This window comes from Bos taurus, chromosome 9 (genome assembly GCF_002263795.3).
Source record: "Bos taurus isolate L1 Dominette 01449 registration number 42190680 breed Hereford chromosome 9, ARS-UCD2.0, whole genome shotgun sequence".
Taxonomy (NCBI): domain Eukaryota; kingdom Metazoa; phylum Chordata; class Mammalia; order Artiodactyla; family Bovidae; genus Bos; species Bos taurus.
In genome coordinates this window covers 92,018,758-92,039,183 of record NC_037336.1, presented here as the reverse complement: position 1 = coordinate 92,039,183, position 20,426 = coordinate 92,018,758, and the positions used below count along the sequence as shown (strand labels likewise).

Genomic DNA, 20,426 nt, shown 5'->3' with positions numbered 1-20,426 from the left:
CAGGAAAGCCCTGGCAATAATAGTAGTGTAATAATAACTCTGCTTTTGATTAATAAGAGTAGAACTCCCGTGTCATTCTGCAACATATTGTGTTGTTTTACTTTCTTCATAGCATGTGTCATCTCCAAATACATTTCTTATATATGTTATTATTTGCAATAAAATAAAATCTTCTCTACCCCAGCTAAGATATATGCTACTTGAGAGTGAGGACTTTTTTTGGCTTCATATTATATACTATATCCCCAGTCCTAGAATAAGTCTGGAATAGAATATACATTCAAAAAGCATTTGTTGACTAAATGAATGAATGAAGGAAAAATGAACACATGCCTGGGAGACTGAAAATTTACCCCAAAATCTCCCCTCGGATGTTTTAATGTCTTAGAAGAAATTCTCTGCTAACCAAACCCATGCAGCTTTGCTAATACAATATTAACAGAATACTCTATCTCTTTAACTGTCTTCACGAAAGCAAATGCACAGAAATTCCTTCATATTTCTGTTTTAAGCTGCTTCTGTGTTGCTGTTTTTAAGTTAAGCACCAAAGAATATCAAGCTGTATCAAAAGCCAGACCGTAAAACTTCTGGAAATCTACTCAAGCTGTTACTAGGGAGACCATTTAACAGCTGAATCAGAACGAGATCAGTAGGGAGAGGAGAAACTAATGATTAAAATGCTGTGAAATTCTCTTCTGAATGGAAAAGTACTGTCACAGGATCCCGACACTAGATTTTGGTCCCATATAACTCCTGTCAAAAAAGAAGACATGGGAGCCTGGAAAAAAGAGATATGTCTAAGGAGGAAAATTAATTCTTTGTCTCTGATAAGTAGCAAGTTATAGAGCACTTTACAAAGCAATAGATTTTGCATCATGCTTTCTTACATCTAAAACACAGAGCCTAAGTAGGAGACTGGACAAGGTTTGAATAACACCAAACCAAACCAACAAAACATTTCAGAGTTTGAAGATTGTTTCATACTTAGAATGAAGAAATACCAGGGTTAGTTCACAAAGGATAAAGAAAAGATACACATCATTGAAAATGGTAACAAACTAGACCTACATCTTAAAACAACATGAAGTTAATTCTGTGGCTATTTCAATAACTTTAAGGCTAATTATGTGCTATGGATGAAATGCTAGCTTATATTCTCTTGAAATTAACCAGCCTGAAATTAACTGTGCTACCGAAAACATGGTCACTGAGACAAAAAATCATGTGCTAGACATTACTTTGCCCCTGATGCAGCCGCACAAATTTCTGGCCTAGCCCCTGAAGAAGATTAATGTCTTTCTGGCTGAAGTTGCCAACTCAGACATGAAAGTTGTGGCAATGATCCTTGGAAACTCATAATTAATGGTCTATGTTAATTACACCTCAAAAGAGTTGATATAAAAATTGAAAAAGCTTTGATGGGATGAAGGCCATTGTCTTATTATTTAACCTAAGTGAAAGAACCAATGACTCTCTTGCTGTGATTTAGGTGGTAAGCCATCCATCTGGAGTGCTAGAACTTTGCATGAAAAAGCGTGACTTTAAAATGGCACCAGGGCAGTATGTGTTGATCCAGTGCCCATCCATATCCACGCTGGAGTGGCACCCCTTCACCCTCACCTCCGCTCCCCAGGAGGACTTCTTCAGTGTGCACATCCGGGCAGCTGGAGACTGGACAGAAGCTCTATGTAAGGCCTTTGGAGTAGAAGGACAGCCCCTGAAGGAGCCCTGGAGCCTGCCAAGGTGGGAGCCCATTTCTTTTTTATGTATAAGTTACCATATTATAAAAAGCAAGGTCCTTTAGTGCATCAACATGCTGAGAGCTTCTGCAGTATCTTAATTCTAGATGGTAAATTTGAAACCATTTTTAAAATTTGAGTACGAACAAGTACATTTCTTTAAAAATCAAATGATCGATAAAGGCAGGTCATGATCCAGGAACAGGAAACGTTTTGCTTTCCCGGGTCTAAAACATCACTTTGGCGAATTACAAGCCACTTGTGATGCCTAACGCAGCACTGTGCACTTTTTGCTGTCATAGTTTGTTGTTGGACAAGTCAGTCCAAAACAACACCCTATTTAGAAAAGCCTCAGTATGCAACAGAGTTTAGTATAGTCACCACGCCTTGGTTCCTTTTAGTAATCAATGGCTTAAAATTGATTCCCCCTCTTGCTACAGGATTACCCAATAAGAACTCAAAGCCTATGTTTAGGGCTCCAGAAAAACAGGGACACAGACAAAAAATGTTGGGATATACATTGTGAAGAAATTTGAGAAAACCATAATTTTTCACTGCTTTGGGCACAGAAAGAATGTAATACAACCCCAGGAATCTCTGAGACAAGCAGTGACTAAGGAGTCCAAGAGGAGAAGCACAGCCTCGTGAAGAGGAAGAAAACTCTTCCTCTAAACTCAGGAAAAAGAGAGAACAAGACCTCTTTTTTAAAATTTTCACATTAACAGATATACACTACTATATATAAAAAAGATTACAAGGGTCTGCTGTGTAGCACAGGGAACTCTAATCAGTACCTTGCAATAACCTGTAATGGAAAAGAATCAGGAAAACAATAGATATATGGCTCAGATGGTGAAGAATCTGCCCACTTGAGGGAGACCAGGGTTCAATCCTTAGGTCGGCAAGATCCCCTGGAGGAGGAAATGGCAACCCACTCCAGTATTCTTGCCTGGAGAATGCCATGGACAGAGGAGCCTGGTGGGCTGCAGTCCATGAAGTCGCAGAGCTGGACGTGACTGAGTCACTAACACTAACATATGTATGGATCACAGAATTGCTTTGCTGTACACCTGAAACAATATAAATCACCTATACTTCAATAAAAATAAATAAATGAATAAAAGACTTTGCCTTCTGAGGTAAAATGCAGGAATTTCTCGACATTGGTACTAGAGTTCTCAGCAACTTATATCTACAACCCAAAGCCAAGGGCCTCGGCATTTGACAACCTGGGTTCAAAGCCTAATTTTGCATGTGATCTTGGAAGATGTATGTAACACCTGCCTCAGTTTCCTCCTCTGTAAGATGAAAATGATAATAATAGAACATAGGTTCTGTTGAGGATTAAATATGATAGTCAGTATGATGCTCTTTGCATAATGCATAGTAAAAAAAAAAAAAAAACAGTTAGCTACCCTTGCTATTAGCAAAATAAGAAAGGTCATCTACCACAGAGATGACAATGAACATGCTGATGAGAAAGGGAGGGCAATGTAGATAAAAAAGGTCTTGGGTTCAGAGACAAGACCGAAGGCTGATGGGCGATGCTGATGAGAAGCAATAGGGACAGTGTGATGTGACTGCTGGAGAGGGAACTTGTTTCTAAGATGTTATCAGAAACTGGATCTACATCAGACAGGAAGTACCTGAGTGAACTTGATAAACAAGAATTTGTGCAAAGGCAGCCAGTTCAACGTTGAGAGAAACGGAGGTGTTTTGGTCCACAAAAAGAACCATCAGAGTGTCGTGAGGGCTAGATTCGGCTGGTTAAAGGCTCGAGACACAGGGACGGGGAAAGACCTGGTTTGTGTTTCTCAGGAAGGTAAAAGCCCGTGAGTTGTCAGAAGGCAGATCCCAGTGAGACAGGAGGAAAAACTAGACCAGCCCCTTGATGGAACATGGGGCTCTGCAATTTCACGTGGGAAAGTAATCAGCAATCAGGAATGTGAAAGGAGGGATCACTGTATCAGCAGGGAGATGGGATCTAATATTTCCTCCCGCTGCTCCAGCTTAGATTCTCAGTTTTATGTAGAAATGTATTTATTGTGCATTTCTACGAATTATGACACAATTCTTCTTTGGGTTTAATTGTTATCTTTTATCATCAGTGTCAAATAAATCCCAAATACAATGAAGTATAAAAATAACCATAAGACGTTTTAGTTGTGGACAGTTTCTGTTTTTCTCTCTCTCTCAATTCCCTTTATCTAATTATTTACAAAAGAATCTACCATGGGCTGAGATACAAACCCTTTCTGATTAAGGCCTTTTTATTTTTATTCTTCTATTTCCATACATCAATATGTAATAAAAGCCTTATTAATTAATATTAATTTGAGGAGAGTTAATTTGAATTATGAGGAGGTTTGGTATATGGAATATTTTAAAATAAACCCAATTGAACTTTCATGAACACATAGTAAGCCCAAATGGGCCAACCCCGGGTGCCTTCAATAGACACTCCTTAGGGAATGGTTATGAATAACTTAGAAGCTTTTTAATTAGCATAGCTTTGTTCGTATGTAAATGTGTGCTTTTGGAATAGTTGAGGTTATTTAATACATTCTGTTGATTGAAGTATTTTAAACATTCACAATCTACTCAACAAATTGTTATTGAACAATCCACGCCTTGTAAGGTGCTGGCTTGCAGTGGTGGGCTAAGACAGATACGGCCCCTCCCTCCTCAGAACTTACAGTCTAGTGACCAAACAGGTGCAAATCAAGTCGTGCACACACACCAAACCCACCTGCCAATGCAGGAGACACAGGAGACTCGGGTTCAATCCCTGAGTCAGGAAGACCCCCTGGAGAAGGAAATGGCAACCCACTTCACTATTCTTGCCTAGGAAATCCTATGGACAGAGGAACCTGGAGGGCTACAGTCCATGGGGTCACAGAGTCAGACACACACGTAGGGAACAAAGACCCCACATGCTGCGTGGTGCCGCAAACACACACACACACACACACACACACACACACACACACACACACACACCACCCAAAACAGCTTTAAAATTACACGAATGATGAGGACTGCAGAGGAGAGATCAGTTCAGTTCAGTCACTCAGTTATGTCCGACTATTCGCAATGCAATGGACTGCAGCACACCAGGTTTCCCTGTCTATCAACAACCCCCTGAATTTGCTCAAACTCACGTCCATCGAGTCTGTGACGCATCCACCATCTCACACTCTGTCATGCGCTTCTCCTCCTGCCTTCAATCTTTCCCAGCATCAGCGTGTTTTCTAATGCATCAATTCACATCAGGTGAGCAAAGTATTGAAGCTTCAGCTTTAACATCAGTCCTTCCAATGAATATTCAGGACTGATTTCCTTTAGGATGGACTGATTTGATCTCCTTGCAGTCCAAGGGATTCTCAAGAATCTTCTCCAACACAACAGTTCAAATGCACCAATTCTTCAGCCTTCAGCTTTCCTTATGGTCCAACTGTCACATCCATACATGACTACAGAAAAACCATATTGTTGATTAGACGGACCTTTGTTGGCAAAGTAATGTCTCTGCTTTTAATATGCTGTCTAGGTTGGTCATAGCTTTTCTTGTAAGGAGCAAGCGTCTTTTAATTTCATGGTTGCAGTCACCATCTGCAGTGATTTTGGAGCCCAAGAAAATAAAATCTGTCACTGTTTCCATTGTTTCCACATCTATTTGCCATGAAGTGATGGGACCAGATGCCATGATCTTCATTTTTTGAATATTCAGTTTTAAGCCAGCTTTTTCACTCTCCTCTTTCACTTTCATCAAGAGGCTCTTTAGTTCCTCTTTGCTTTCTGCCATAAGGGTGGTGTCATCTGCATATCTGAGTTAATGATATTTCTCCTGGCAATCTTGATTCCAACTTGTGCTTCATCCAGCCCAACATTTCTCATGATGTACTCTGCATATAAGTTAAATCAGCAGAGTGACAATATATAGCCTTGACATACTCCTTTCCTGATTTTCAAATCTGGATTTTCAACCAGTCTGTTGTTCCATGTCCAGTTCTAACTGTTGCTTCTTGACCTGAATACAGATTTTTCAGGTCTGGTATTCCCATTTCTTAAAGAATTTTCCACAGTTTGTGGTGATCCACAGAGTCAAAGGCTTTAGCGTAGTCAATAAAGCAGAAGTAGATGCTTTTCTGGAACTCTCTTGCTTTTTCGATGATCCAACAGATGCTGGCAATTTGACCTCTGGTTCCTCTGTCTTTTTAAAATCCAGCTTGAACATCTGGAAGTTCTTGGTTCACAAACTGTTGAAGCCTAGTCTGGAGAATTTTGAGCATTACTTTGCTCGCATGTGAGATGAGTGCAACTGTGTGGTAGTTTGAACATTTTTTGGCGTTGCCTTTCTTTGGGATTGGAATTAAAACTGACCTTTTCCCAGTCTTGTGACCACTGCTGAGTTTTCCAAATTTGCTTGCATATTGAGTGCAGTGCTTTCACAGCATCATCTTTTAGGATTTGAAATAACTCAGTTGGAATTCCATCACCTCCACTAGCTTTGCTCATAGTGATGCTTCCTAAGGCCCACTTGACTTTGAATTCCAGGATGTCTGGCTCACTAGGTGAGTGATCACACCATTGCAGTTATCTGGGTCACTAAGATCTTTTTTGTATAGTTCTTCCGTGTATTTTTGCCACCTCTCCTTAATCTCTGCTGCTTCTGTTAGGTCTGTACCATTTCTGTCCTTTATCGAGCCCATCTTTGCATGAAATGTTCCCTTGGTATCTCTAATTTTCTTGAAGAGATCTCTAGTCTTTCCCATACTATTGCTTTCCTCTATTTCTTTGCATTGATCACTGAGGAAGTCTGTTTTATCTCTCCTTGCTATTCTTCACAACTCTGCATTTAGATAGATATATCTTTCCTTTTCTCCTTTGCCTTTAGCTTCTCTTCTTTTCTCAGCTATTTGTAAGGCCTCCTCAGACATCCATTTTGCCTTTTTGCATTTCTTTTCCTTGGGTTTGGTCTTGATCCCTGTCTCCTGTACCATGTCATGAACCTCCATCCAGTTCTTCAGGTACTCTGTCCATCAGATCTAATCCCTTGAATCTATCTGTCATTTCCACTGTAAAATTGTAAGGGATTTGATTTAGGTCATACCTGAATGGTCTAGTGGTTTTCTCTGCTTTCTTCAATTTAAGTCTGAATTTGGCAATAAGGAGTTCATGATCTGAGCCACAGTCAGCTCCTGGTCTTGTTTTTTCTGACTATATAGAGCTTCTCCATCTTTGGCTGCAAAGGATATAATCAATCTGATTTCAGTATTGACCATCTGGTGATGTCCATGTGTAGAGTCATCTCTTGTATTGTTGGAAGAGGGTGTTTGCTATGACCAGTGCGTTCTCTTGGCAAAATTCTCATAACCTTTGCCCAGCTTCATTCTGTACTCCAAGGCCAAACTTTCCTGTTACTCCAGGTGTTTTTTGACTTCCTACTTTTGCATTCTGGTCCCCTATGAGGAAAAGGACATCTTTTTTGGGTGTTAGTTCTAGAAAGTCTTGTAGGTGATCATAGAACTAGGGGATAGATACATGGTGTTATAAACCATCTAATACGGTATTTAACCTAGTCTCAGGGATCCATGAAGACTTCCCCGGGGAAATGATTACTGAGATATTATGGGAGGATAACTGTGAACTACATAAGAAGATAGAGGAGAACTCGGGGCAGAGTTTTCCAAGTGATTAGTTGGATTATCATGGGCAGAGGCTCCATGGCCAAAGAGGGTCCTGTGTTCCCTAAGAAACAAAAGAAAAACCAGTGTGAGAACTGGTCATGAGAGATGAAGTAGAATCCAGGGGGGTCAGTCCATTTAGGACCCTATTAAAGACAATTACGGGCTCCCCGATTGCTCAGATGGTAAAGAATCTGTCTGCAGTGCAAGAAATGTGGATTTGATCCCTGGATCAGGAAGATCCTCAGGAGAAGGGAATGGCTAACCCATTCCAGTATTCTTGCCTGGAGACTCTCATGGACAGAAGAGCCTGGTGGGCTACAGTCCATGGGGTTGCAAAGAGTTGGACACAACTGAGCGACCAAGCTCACAAAAAGACAATTATATTTATTCAATGAATATGCATTATTCTTACAAAGAAAAAATTTGCCTACACAAAGACCACCTACCTGCCCCTGGCCTGATTATCACAGATTTTTAAGTTTGCATAATCTAAAATAATGAGTTTTAGAAATTCAACATAACTGACAAATTATTCCAAAATTATATTTATTCCAAATGAATAGCTTCCATTAGACTAAAATTATATAAACATACTAAGAAGTGGGATGGAATAAATAAAAACAGGGGGGAGTTACATTAGCAAAAGGAGAGATAAGCCTTCTAAACCACCTTGATACTTCTTCTTTTTCCCCTTATGGCAGCTGGGGAGAGAAAAGAATAAAGAAAAGGCATCTTTTATCAGTCTTCGTGATGCAAAATAAGCTTCTAAGAACTGTAAAAGGAGCTGTGCTGTGAGGCTGGCCACCATATCTCTACACTCTGTGTGTTCAAACAAGGCATTCTCGAGCACAGAGCTAACCTCCCCGCACACTTATGCCAACACATCCTATCCAAAGCACTGGTTTAGGATGGCTTTGTTTTTAAGAGTAGAGTAATCTGAAAGTCAAACCGCGCACTTTGTGATTGCAGGCTGGCTGTGGATGGGCCGTTCGGAGCTGCACTGACTGATGTATTTCACTATCGAGTGAGCATGTGCATTGCTGCGGGAATAGGGGTCACTCCCTTTGCAGCTCTTCTGAAATCTATCTGGTACCAATGTTGTGAGGCACAAACGCAGTGCAAGCTGAACAAGGTATGGAAAAAAATCATCAGCTCACCCTTCCATGAATTCAAAAGTTCAACATCCTTCTATCTATCATCTGCTGATTCCTGGGGAGGGTTTTAATTAACTATGAGGGATAAACTCAAGGATCCTTAACTATACTTATGTTCTTAAAAATCTCCATTCAGTATTACATTTATGAGAAGGGTTATGTCTAATCTTGTTAAAGATGACAAGACATAAATTTTATTGCTTCATTGCCGTTACAGGACATGTAATTGCTCATGTCAGTAAAATATGGACAGGCTGCAAACGGCTATGTGACTGGGCTGCAGTGAGTAATATTAACAGGCAGGCTTTGACTCTTGGGCTTGTTACTGTGGTTTAAGGGTATGATTCAATATCTTCATCTCGTAGACTCAGAGTCTTAATTGAGAAGCAAAAATGGCACAGTGGGGATTCATTTGTCTGCTTGCTGGTTGTTGTCATCCAAATCCAAGTCTCTCTTTTGTCATTTCTTGAATGTTCTCAGACTAACTTCCTCCATAGTTCCCTTCCTCCCTTTTTCCATTTCTCACCTGAACCCTCTTAGGGTTAGCAACAGACACTGGAGCAGCCAGAGAAAGGGATGTCAAGTTGAATGGTGTCAACTCCGGAGGACCCAGGACGCCTGATGAACTTGGTTCTGGTCCTTACCCTGCCACTTCTCTGGTTGACACTTTGGCTGTAGTTTCCTCATCTATCCAAGGAAGAGGCTTGATTAGGTCAGCGTGTCTCCATGTCTTCATATAATGGGGTCCACTGAAGAGAATTCTGTAGCCAAAGGATTCCAGAAATGCTATGATAAATCCCTCTTTAGACGAGTCACATCTTCTATTCGCCTATTAAATAAGTTCTGTAAAAAAGAACATCATTCAGTTTTGTTTCACCCACCCTTCTCAAGCATATTTACCCATGGAAATTTTCTTCACTTCCCATCTTTAAGAAATGGCACTCTCAATATGGAGAACAGCATGGAGATTCCTTTAAAAACTGGAAATAGAACTGCCATGCTGCTGCTGCTGCTAAGTCACTTCAGTCGTGTCCAACTCTGTGCAACCCCATAGACGGCAGCCCACTAGGCTCCTCTGTCCATGGGATTCTCCAGGCAAGAACACTGGAGTGGCTTGCCATTTCCTTTTCCAATGCATGAAAGTGAAAAGTGAAAGTAAAGTCACTCAGTCATGCCCGACTCTTAGCGACCCCATGGACTACAGCCTACCAGGCTCCTCCATCCATGGGATTTTCCAGGCAAGAGTACTGGAGTGGGTTGCAATTGCCTTCTCTGATACGACCCAGCAATCCCACTGCTGGGGATACACACTGAGTAAACCAGAATTGAAAGAGACACATGGTACCCCAATGTTCATCGCAGCACTGTTTATAATAGCCAGGACATGGAAGCAACCTAGATGTCCATCAGCAGATAGATGGATAAGAAAGCTGTGGTACATATACACAATGGAATATTACTCAGCTATTAAAAAGAATGCAATTGAATCAGTTCTAATGAGGTGGATGAAACTGGAGCCTATTATACAGAATGAAGTAAGTCAGAAAGAAAAACACCAATACAGTATATTAACACATATATATGGAACTTAGAAAGATGGTAACAATGACCCTATATGTGAGACAGCAAAAGAGACACAGATGTAAAGAACAAACTTTAGGACTCTGTGGGAGAAGGCGAGTATAGGATGATTTGAGAGAATAGCATTGAAACATGTATATTATCATATGTGAAATAGATCACCAGTCCAGGTTTGATACATGAGACAGGGTGTTCAGGGCTGGTGCACTGGGATGACCCTGAGAGATGGGATGGGGAGGGAGGTGGGAGCGAGGGTCAGGACAGGGAACATATGTACACCCATGGCTGATTCATATGAATATATGGCAAAACCACCACAATATTGTAAAGTAATTAGCCTCCAATTAAAATTTAAAAAAGAAAGAAATGGCACTCTGAAGCACTGGGGAAAAGCCAGACTGGAAGATATCTGGAGGTGGCAAATTCTCAACTAAGAAGTTAAAGTAAAATAAGCTCCCATCTCATGAGTTTCCAAGTGACAGGCGCTTGACAAATGCTTTCTCGTTCTATTTTTATAATCGTCCCAGCAACCTTAGAAAGTAGGTAGCATAATCTCTGTTTTCCAAAGGACTCCAAAGCTTTGAAGAGACTACACTCACTTTCCTGAAAACACACTGCTAATGAAAGATAATACCAGCATTCAAACTCAAGTCCATCTGGCTCTCTGGTTTGACATACACAGTACATGGTAAACATGACTGCCACCTGCCGTATTGTAGGAAGACAGTGGAATTCCTGGCCAGAGAATCTACCTCAGCTTGATTCCACCCTCACCAGAAGCATCAGTGCATCAGTTCACCTCTCTGAGCTATTTCCTGATCCACACAACAGAGAAATAAGATTATATATTCAACCAGATAGTTTTAGTAACAAATAAGACAAATAAATGATGTAGAAATATTTCATTGTAAATGTGTATGAAAAGAAAGTGATGGTCACTCAGTCATGTCCAGCTGTTTGCGACCCCATGGACTGTAGCCCACCAGGCTCCTCTGTCCATGGAATTCTACAGGCAAGAATACTGGCGTGCAGTTCCTGTACTGTAGCAGTTCCCTTCTCCAGGGGATCTTCCCAACCCAGGGATTGAATCCAGGTCTCCTGCATTGCAGGTGGATTCTTTTCTGTTTGAGACAACAGGGAAGCCCAAGAATACTGGAGTGGGGTAGCCTACCCCTTCTCCAGGGGATCTTCCTGACCCAAGAATCAAACTGGGATCTCCTGCATTGTAGGCAGATTCTTTACCAGCTGAGCTACCAGGGAAGCCTGCAAATAGCTATAAAATTATATTAAATGTGTACTATATCTGCCAGACATATAAAAAGATTACTAGTTCATGTCAGTCATTCAGTTGTGTCTGACTCATTGTGACCCCATGGACTGCAGCATGCCAGGCTTCCGTGTCCTTCACTATCTCCCAGAGTTTGCTCAAACTCATGTCCATTGAATCAGTGATGCCACATAACCATCTTATCCTTCATCATCCCCTTCTCCTCCTGCCTTCAATCTTTCCCAGCATTAAGGTCTTTTCCAGTGAGTCAACTCTTCTCATCAAGTGGCCAAAGTATTGGAACTTCAGCTTCAGCATCAGTCCTTCCAATGAATATTCAGAGTTGGTTTCCTTTAGGATTGACTGGTTGGATCTCCTTGCAGTCCAACGGACTGTCAAGAGTCTTCTCCAAAACCACAGTTCAAAAGCATCAATTCTTTAGTACTCAGCCTTCTTTATGGTCCAACTTTCACAGCCATACGTGAAAGTCTCTCAGTCATGTCTGACATTTTGTGATCCCTATAGTCCATGGAATTCTCCAGGCCAGAATACTGGAGTGGGAAGCCTTTACCTTCTCCAAGGATCTCCCAACCCAGGGATCAAACCCAGGTCTCCCACAATGCAGGTGGATTCTTTACCAGCTGAGCAATAAGGGAAGCCCCATACATAACTACTGGGAAAAAAACATAGCTTTGACTATACAGAACTTTGTTGACAAAGTAATGTCTCTGCTTTTTAATATGCTGTCTAGGTTTGTCATTACTAGATTACTAGTACTACTACTAATACTAATAGCCTAGGTTCAACAATCTCTTACTTCTAGAAGGCAGGGAGTAACAGGGACTTACACTTTCATTCCATTTTACAGATGAGAAAATTATAATACCTCTTTCAGATGAGTACTGTCCTCAGATTACCAATGAGAAAGCAGAAGCACAGAAAGCTAGTCAATAACAGAATAAAAGCTTGAATCCTGGTTCTTCTTAGGTCAGTTCAGTTCAGTTCAGTCACTCACTTGTGTCCGACTCTTTGCGACCCCATGAATCGCAGCATGTCAGGCCTCCCTGTCCATCACCAACTTCTGGAATTCACTCAAACTCACGTCCATCAGGTCGGTGATGCCATCCAGCCATCTCATCCTCTGTCGTCCCCTTTTCCTCCTGCCCCCAATCCCTCCCAGCATCAGAGTCTTCTCCAATGAGTCAACTCTTCGCATGAGGTGGCCAAAGTCCTGGAGTTTCAGCTTTAGCATCATTCCTTCCAAAGAAATCCCAGAGCTGATCTCCTGGTTAGATCTCCTTGCGGTCCAAGGGACTCTCAAGAGTCTTCTCCAACACCACAGTTCAAAAGCATCAATTCTTCGGCACTCAGCTTTCTTCACAATCCAACTCTCACATCCATATATGACCACTGGAAAAACCATAGCCTTGACTAGACGGACCTTTGTTGGCAAAGTAATGTTTCTGCTTTTCAATATGCTATCTAGGTTGGTCATAACTTTTCTTCTTAAGCTATTAAATCCCATCTTCTTCTCTTTATACCACAGTTAAGTTTAACTAAGTGTCTTGCTCTGTTTGACCTTCTATAACAAAATGCCATAGGTGGGGTGGCTTTAAGCAACAGAAATGTATTTCTCACAGTTCTGGAGGCTGGGAAGTCCAAAGTTAACACATTGACAGACTTGGTGCCTGATGAGAGCCCAGTTCCTGGTTTATGAAAGGTTATCTTCTAGCTCTAACTTCCCACTGCAGAAGTGGGCAAGGGAGTTTCTTGGACACTGATAGGCACTAATGTCATTCAAGAGGGCTCCACCATCCTGACCTAATCACCTCCCAAAGTCCTCACCTCCAAATGGGAGCGGGGGGTGGGGGCGGGGGGTAGGTTTCAACATTTGAATTTGGGGGAGGGGGCACAAACACTCAGCCTAGGGCATAAAGCAAGCAAAACAGATACTGTTTACACATGTGAACCCCACTGCAAAGCTTTGTTATTGTTTATGCTGATTTCCATCTCTGTAAACTCTTTGCTCTTACTGTCTACCAAGTCAAACTGATTTATTCAGAAGGCTCATTGCTTCATTGTTCTCATAACACTAAAGGTCATATTATGCTTCACATGCAGAACGTGATGGGATTGTATGTCTCACTTGCATTCACTTATTCACTCAATGAGTATTTATTCAGCCTCTACTATGTGCCATAGGCAAAGCTATGGTTTTCCAATAGTTATGTATAATGTGAGAGTCAGACCATAAAGAAGGCTGGGTGCCAAAGAATTGATGCTTTTGAACTGTGGCGTTGGATAAGACTTTTGAGAGCTCCTTAGACTGCAAAGATATCAAACCAGTCAATCCTAAAGGGAATCAACTCTGAATATTCATTGGAAGGACTGATGCTGAAGCTGAAGTTCCAATACTTTGGCCACCTGATGCAGAGCTGACTCATTAGAAAAGACCCTGATGCTGGGAAAGATTGAAGGCAGGAGGAGAAGGGGACTGCAGAGGATAAGATGGTTGGATGGCATCACCAGATCAATGAACATGAGTTTGAGCAAGCTCTGGGAGATGGTGAAAGACAGTGAGGCCTGTTGTGCTGCAGTCCATGGAGTCACAAGGAGTCAGATGTGACTGAGCGACTGAACAACAGCAACTTCATGCCAGGCCCTCTCATGCTGACATGAAAAGCCTACCCCGTCCTCGTATCAGACTCGCAACGCCAGACCCTTCTCTCAACATCCATTACCCCTCTGCTCCCCTTTTATATGATTTATCTTTCCTTTTTGTATTAAGGTTCACAAATTACCTTATTTCCCTTAACAGATTCTGAAGTCCTTGAGTGTGTCTCCTCTGGATATCTTCATAATTAGATATGTGTGTATATATGTACATATATACACATATATATATTTATACATGCATATACACTATAAATTTTAAATAAACCAATGAGTAAATAAGTGTCTACATGCCCCCCAAAATTAAAAAATGCCTTCTTCACAATTTTCTGTAAAATTCTAGGTTACTGAGAATAATTTTTTTATTTAAACAAAATGTTTAGTAACTTTATAATTAAAATAATGCATTCTGATTATTTTATCATAAATAGAAAAAATTCTTCTAAGAATCCACAGAATCTTAAAGTCCTTATAGGATCCCACAAAATCTTAATACTGTCTCCTCACTCACCATTCCATTATTACTCATGGGCTCCGTTTATGGGTTTTGTTTACGGATTTTCTTAAGGCTGTTTCAGTGGGAAGGCAAAGGAGTGATCATGAAACCATAAAACAGGAACTTTGATCTTTATTCCAAAGAATAGAAACCATGGAATTGGAAATAAAACACAATTGTTTCATGACTTATAAAAGTTGAGGGTAATATTGAGACAATCCGCTGAAAATCAATGTAAAGGTTGTAGTATATGGGAGAAAAGAAGCTAAAAGCAACTGAAGGGTTCAACCTCTCAGCTTGGCATCTGACAATACTTAGAGTGGCAAGTGACTGGTCCAAAGTCCCTACCTGGCTAGCTACTGGATCAGGATAGGAGACTGTGCTTTTGATTTCAAAGCTCTTTTAGGAAAGAAGTGAGGTTTCATGCTATTGAAAGTTTAAACTGAAAATAACACTTGAGATCTACTTCCTCAAAATCTGCATGCTTGAGAAAAGTTTAGGAAATTGCTCTGTTTTAAAGCAATGCTGTGTTTGTTTGAATACAGCTATCATTAGGCTTATGTAACTAATATTCATCAGGGCCACCCACATGCCTTTGAGATATAAATACTACTCCTTCCACTAAACTGTCAGCATCTCTATAATTTTTTGAGTGCAGCAGAGCAAAGCAGTGCATTCTTATCTAACTACATCTTCACAATTATAGATCTGGGCCATAGTTTTCAGTGTTCTGTTTTGCAACAAGGAAAGGGGAAAAAACAGCAGAGAGATGTAAAGCTGAAATTTTAAGCTTAAATAATTAAATGTGATTGGTGGAGATTTTCTTCTTTTTTGTGTAAAACACCGGTTGGCATAAAAGCAGACTTTTTTTACATAGAAGCCTTGTGTTGCAAGTCTATAGTCAAAAATTTGCACGAATGCTATTTTAGTTGTGACCATTGCAAGCTGCATCTCTTTATCCTTCTCCTCTGATACACTATTCCAGAACACTTCTAAGTAAAATGTGAGAGAATAGCCAGTAGAACTCCTGCTTCTTCTTTGGTCATAGGTAGCACTTTTTGTTTGATGCTGGGATTTTTCAAATTTCTTTCCTGCTATGTTTTTTATTTAAAATAGTGGGAAGAACGGGCAGAGGAAGAGAGAGATGTGATTATGAGGAGACGTCCCAAGGAAGCAAAATAGCAATAAGTATAATGATGCTCTGCTGTGAAGAAAATGGGTAAAAGTTGTAATATATTAAAGGAATATTTTCAACCCGACAGTAAGAGCCAACTTCACTTAGTTGGAGGCAGATGAGAACGCAGTGCTCCTTTAGGATGAGGGAATGAGGGAAGGGGGTGTAAGCGGCTAGGAAGTCTCTGTGATACAATATGGAGGAAGCTGAGGGTAAAAATGCCCCTTGGCAGTAGACGCCCCCCAACTCCTGCCCAACTGGGATGATTAATTCTACATCACACTCAATTTGTGAAAAGAGCTCTTGAAAAAAATTAGGACAGTTTGCTTGTACAAACTGTCAAAATGATGAATGGAATAGGTGTGTACAAACAGGGAGGGAGGGGGCAAGTGCTGACATAAATGCTTTGGCCTCTACATTTGGTTTTCCTGGTATCACATCCGTGCAGTCAGGCGAGAGGACGGCCAACGGAAGGATGTGGTTCATTTTCTTAAGTGCATATGTAATCTTCAGATGATAATAAAATAGATTCTAGAAAAACTGAGATAATCTAATCTCTTCATAAATTGTCTTCCTTCATCAGCTCAATAATACATAACTGTGATAATGGGTATTTATAGTGTGTCCCATGCAAAATGGCCTTTGGGTTCTTAACCTAATATAATAAACAGATAATTCAAATAAAAAGACAGCATGGGCCAGTGGGAACAAGGCAAAGAGGCCAAGAAAGGCAAAAATCCATACTCTCCTTAAATATATTAATAAAACAAAGGAGGGCCTGCTCCCTTTTCTAATGAATGAAAAATGCATTTAATTTAATCTGTTTAGCTTGAGAAATTATTTACTTTCACTTTCCCTCACCCTGGTGCTCTGGCTACTCCTGGAATTGATCATCTCTGAGAACTGCTGAGTGTTCTGATAAATTGAACCAGGGAGCACGAAGCCAGCTTGCATCTCCAGGAGACACACGTGCATCTCATCTTTCACTAGGCAGCCTCAAAAGAGTCCAGTTCCCCAGAAGCCTTCTCCACTGCCCTGTGGGGGAAGTGACCAGTATTAATATTTTTAATATCTTGGTTTATTAACCACACAAGCTATACATGACTACAGGGTTACTGTAAAAGATTCAAAGAAAATACTCACTGAAAAATCTCCCTTCAAAAAAAAAAAAAAAAACTCCCCCTTCAGAACAGATCAGTGGTTGCCAAGGGAGTTGGAGGAGAGCTGGACTGGACTAGGATTTGAGAGGTTAGCAGATGTAAGCTATTACATATAGAATGGATAAAAAACAAGGTCCTACTGTATAGCATGGAGAACTATATTCAGTCATTATCCTTAGATAAACCATAATGGAAAAGAATCCAAAATATATATATACATATGTGTGTGTGTGTGTGTGTGTTAGTTGCTCAGTCATGTCCAATTCTTTGTGACCCCATGAACTGTAGCCTCTTTGGCTCCTCTGTCCATGGGATTCTCCAGGCAAGAATACTGGAATACTGCAGTGGGTTGCTATTTCCTTCTCCAGGAGTACATAGATATATATATGTACTTCAATTTTTAAAAAACAAATGTAAGTATGGCTTTAAAGAGAGGAAAGTACACTGTTCTGGGAACCCTTAAGATGAAACACATCATCTTCATTTAGCTGGTTTTTTAAAAACTCATTTCTGCTTAAAAATAAATTGGTTTAGCGATTTGAAAAAACCAAAAATCTCCCTTTATTCACCTTCCTTCCCAAACTAACCACTTGACTCTCCAGGGTTCTCATCTGAAACAGTCGAGCACCTTTTATTCCGTTCCTTTCCTGCACATTTGTGTACACATACACACCTACACACATATGTTTATTTTTTATAGTATTACAATAGGGATGTGGGGTTGGGGAAGGAAGGAGAGAGAGAAAGATGCGCAATTTATGTTTCTGTTTCTCATTCTAACATGGCCTGGAGCTCCTTCAGGTGTCAATGCCTATTTATTGATTTTATTTTATTTAGTGCCTTCAGTGAATTCTGTAGTATAACTGTCTCACAATTGATTTAATCATTCTAGTATTAATGAACATTTTGGTTGTCTAACAAGTATTAGAACAAACTGAGGCACAATGAAGTTCAGTCCCCATTCACAAGGCAAAGCAGCAGCATGGCCATGAAACAGTTAACAATAACAGTAATGGCTTTCAGAAAAACTCTTATGGGCTTCCCTGTTGGCTCAGATGGTAAAGAATCTGCCTGCAGTGCGGGAAACCTGGGTCCGATCCCTGGGTCAGGAAGAGCCCCTGGAGAAGGGAATGATTACCCACTCCAGTATCCTTTCCTGGAAAATCCCACAGACAGAGGAGCCTGGTGGGCTACAGTTCATGAGGTCACAGAGTCGGACACAACTGAGCAACTAACACTTTCGCTTTCAAGAGCTAACATGATTAACAAAGGCTGGTCTTAGTCTTATAATGGATAATGGGAAAAACAATCCTATAACTTTACTTCTTTAAAACTTGATGTGGAAGCCACGTTAGGGAAGCTTCTCAATAAAAACGAGTTGCTTCAAAATCTGTTTGCTATTGTCTTCATCCAGGATGACCTTGGCGAAAGAAACCACAAAATAAAAACCAGGACAATAATAGTTACCATTTATTGAGGAGGTATTATGTTTTCTAAATATCAGTCTCAGTCTTTATCTTTTCAGAGACAATAGTTCTCTTTTTGAAAAACAGTCATGAGTCCCTCCGTGAAAAGTCTCCATCACCCTCCTCCATTGGAGCTTCTACCAGTTCTGTTAATATTTCATGAAGTGTGGAATGTTAGCTCAGATTACTGTAACAAAACACCAAGGCTAAGTGGCTTAAAACAACAAACGTTTCTCACATGTCTGGAGGCTGAGAGCCTGAAATCAAAGTCCAGGATGATCGGGATTTTGCTGGAAGTCTGAAATCAGAGCCCAGGGTGATGGGGTTCTGGGAGGACTCTTCCTGGCTTGCAGATGACCACCTTCTTATTGTGTCCTCACATGACAGAGAAAGGGAGCTCAGGTCTCTTCCTCTTCCTATGAGGGCACTAATCCCATCACGGGGGCCCACCCTCCTGACCTCATCTAAATCTAGCCACCTCTTAAGGGCCACACAATTATCACATTGGGTTAAGCTTTCAACACATGAATTTGGGAGAGAGACAGTCAGTCCACAACAGTAGGGAACATAGGGTGCTGCCCAGGAGGAGGCAAGTTCAGAGTGCAATTCCCCTGGCCTCCTGGGGGAGGAGGTCAACCCAGGCCCTATAAATCACCTTACTGTGTGTTGAGCACGTGGAGCCTGAGGCACGTTTCACTAGTGAATGTGTTCCTCTTTCAGAACTGCGTGATGATGAGCACTGCTGAGGCTTTGAGACTGGTGCTGGAGATAAAATTTGGTTGCACTTCCTGTGGATGACCACCATCTTTATAATTCAGGAGTGACGGTGGGGACACAGACCCCTAAGTAAGGCAGATGACCCCTTTGCTCTCTAATATCATCATGTGGTATTCATTCCGTAAGCTAGGCCAGATGCCATTGAGATGGCGGCAGTATCTCAGCTCACATCTCACACGGCAGAGCACTTCCTGTATCCATTAGACTTAGAGCTAAATGCTTCGGTGAAACCTACCCTTTCATCTTCAAAATAATCTTGTGAATGATTGTTCAGTGTTTTTGTCTGAGTGTTTTTTGTTTGTTTGTTTGTTTGTTTTTTGCCATTTTAGTATGTGATCATCTAGGCTCAAATTACATAATCTGCTCCCAGTTACACAGCTTGAAGGTAGTGAAGTCAGGAAACAGGGCAGCTTGCAGGACTCCCGGGTTCACAATGTTTGGTTACCATGTTTAGTTTCCTTTCTTGGAAAGGAAAAAGCCCCTTGGAGGGACCCTGGGTCATAGATAGATAATTTTTAGCCCCATTCCACCCTCAGGAAATCGATTTGGGTCTAAAGGTTGTATTTGAGGGTGTGTCCTCTGCCGTGTTCCGTGTCTGTGAGTAACTAACCAGGCCATGGCACGAGAACCTCTGATGGAAGAGTCTGGAGCTCTGGTAGTAAAATAGACAAGTAGCTTTCCTTAATACATTTTCTAGAACTGTGTATCCAAAAATAGCACAGGGCCATTTCCCACTGGGTCCAGATGACCTGGGTCAAACACTCTTAAAGAGAAGCCCAGGCTGCAGGGAAGCTGGGGATGGGCTGGAGCTGGGACCCAGGCACCCCAAGATTGGCTGCAACGGAGTTTGTCTGGTGGCTCACGCCGGGAACAAAGTGGAAGCAGAGGCCTGTGACAGGCCACATGCGCACAGAGTTCCCCAACTCTGTGACACCATCCTGGAGCCGTCCCCTATCACGTCTGGGGATCCGTTAGGTCCACAGAAATGTGTGGGCTGAGTCCTGTAAAAGAAAGAACTTCATTACTACAAAAGTTCAGAACTTTCATCATTTTACCGAGGACGACTTTCTGTGTAACAAAACCTTTTAAAGTTACCTGAGGTATTTTAGGCCTCTGTTATTCACTGTAGAATCCTGAAAGCCGTGCTTTATTCGGGTAACTGATTTTAGGGTGGTTTTATTTTTGGAGACTGGGGCGGGGTGAGGGTTGGGAAGCACAGATCACAGACGTGCAGCCTATTGTTTGGGAC

At 41.2% G+C, this 20,426-nt stretch overlaps 1 protein-coding gene across 1 annotated transcript in view; it reads left to right on the top strand.

The window, feature by feature from the left end:
* NOX3 (NADPH oxidase 3) overlaps window positions 1–20,426 on the top strand; it is a 66,066-nt gene that overhangs the window by 25,661 nt on the left and 19,979 nt on the right. Inside the window, exons 9-10 of the mRNA NM_001191333.1 lie at window positions 1,490–1,743; window positions 8,399–8,561. Of these exons, the coding sequence (NP_001178262.1) occupies window positions 1,490–1,743; window positions 8,399–8,561 (417 nt within the window). The remainder of the gene's footprint in view (window positions 1–1,489; window positions 1,744–8,398; window positions 8,562–20,426) is intronic.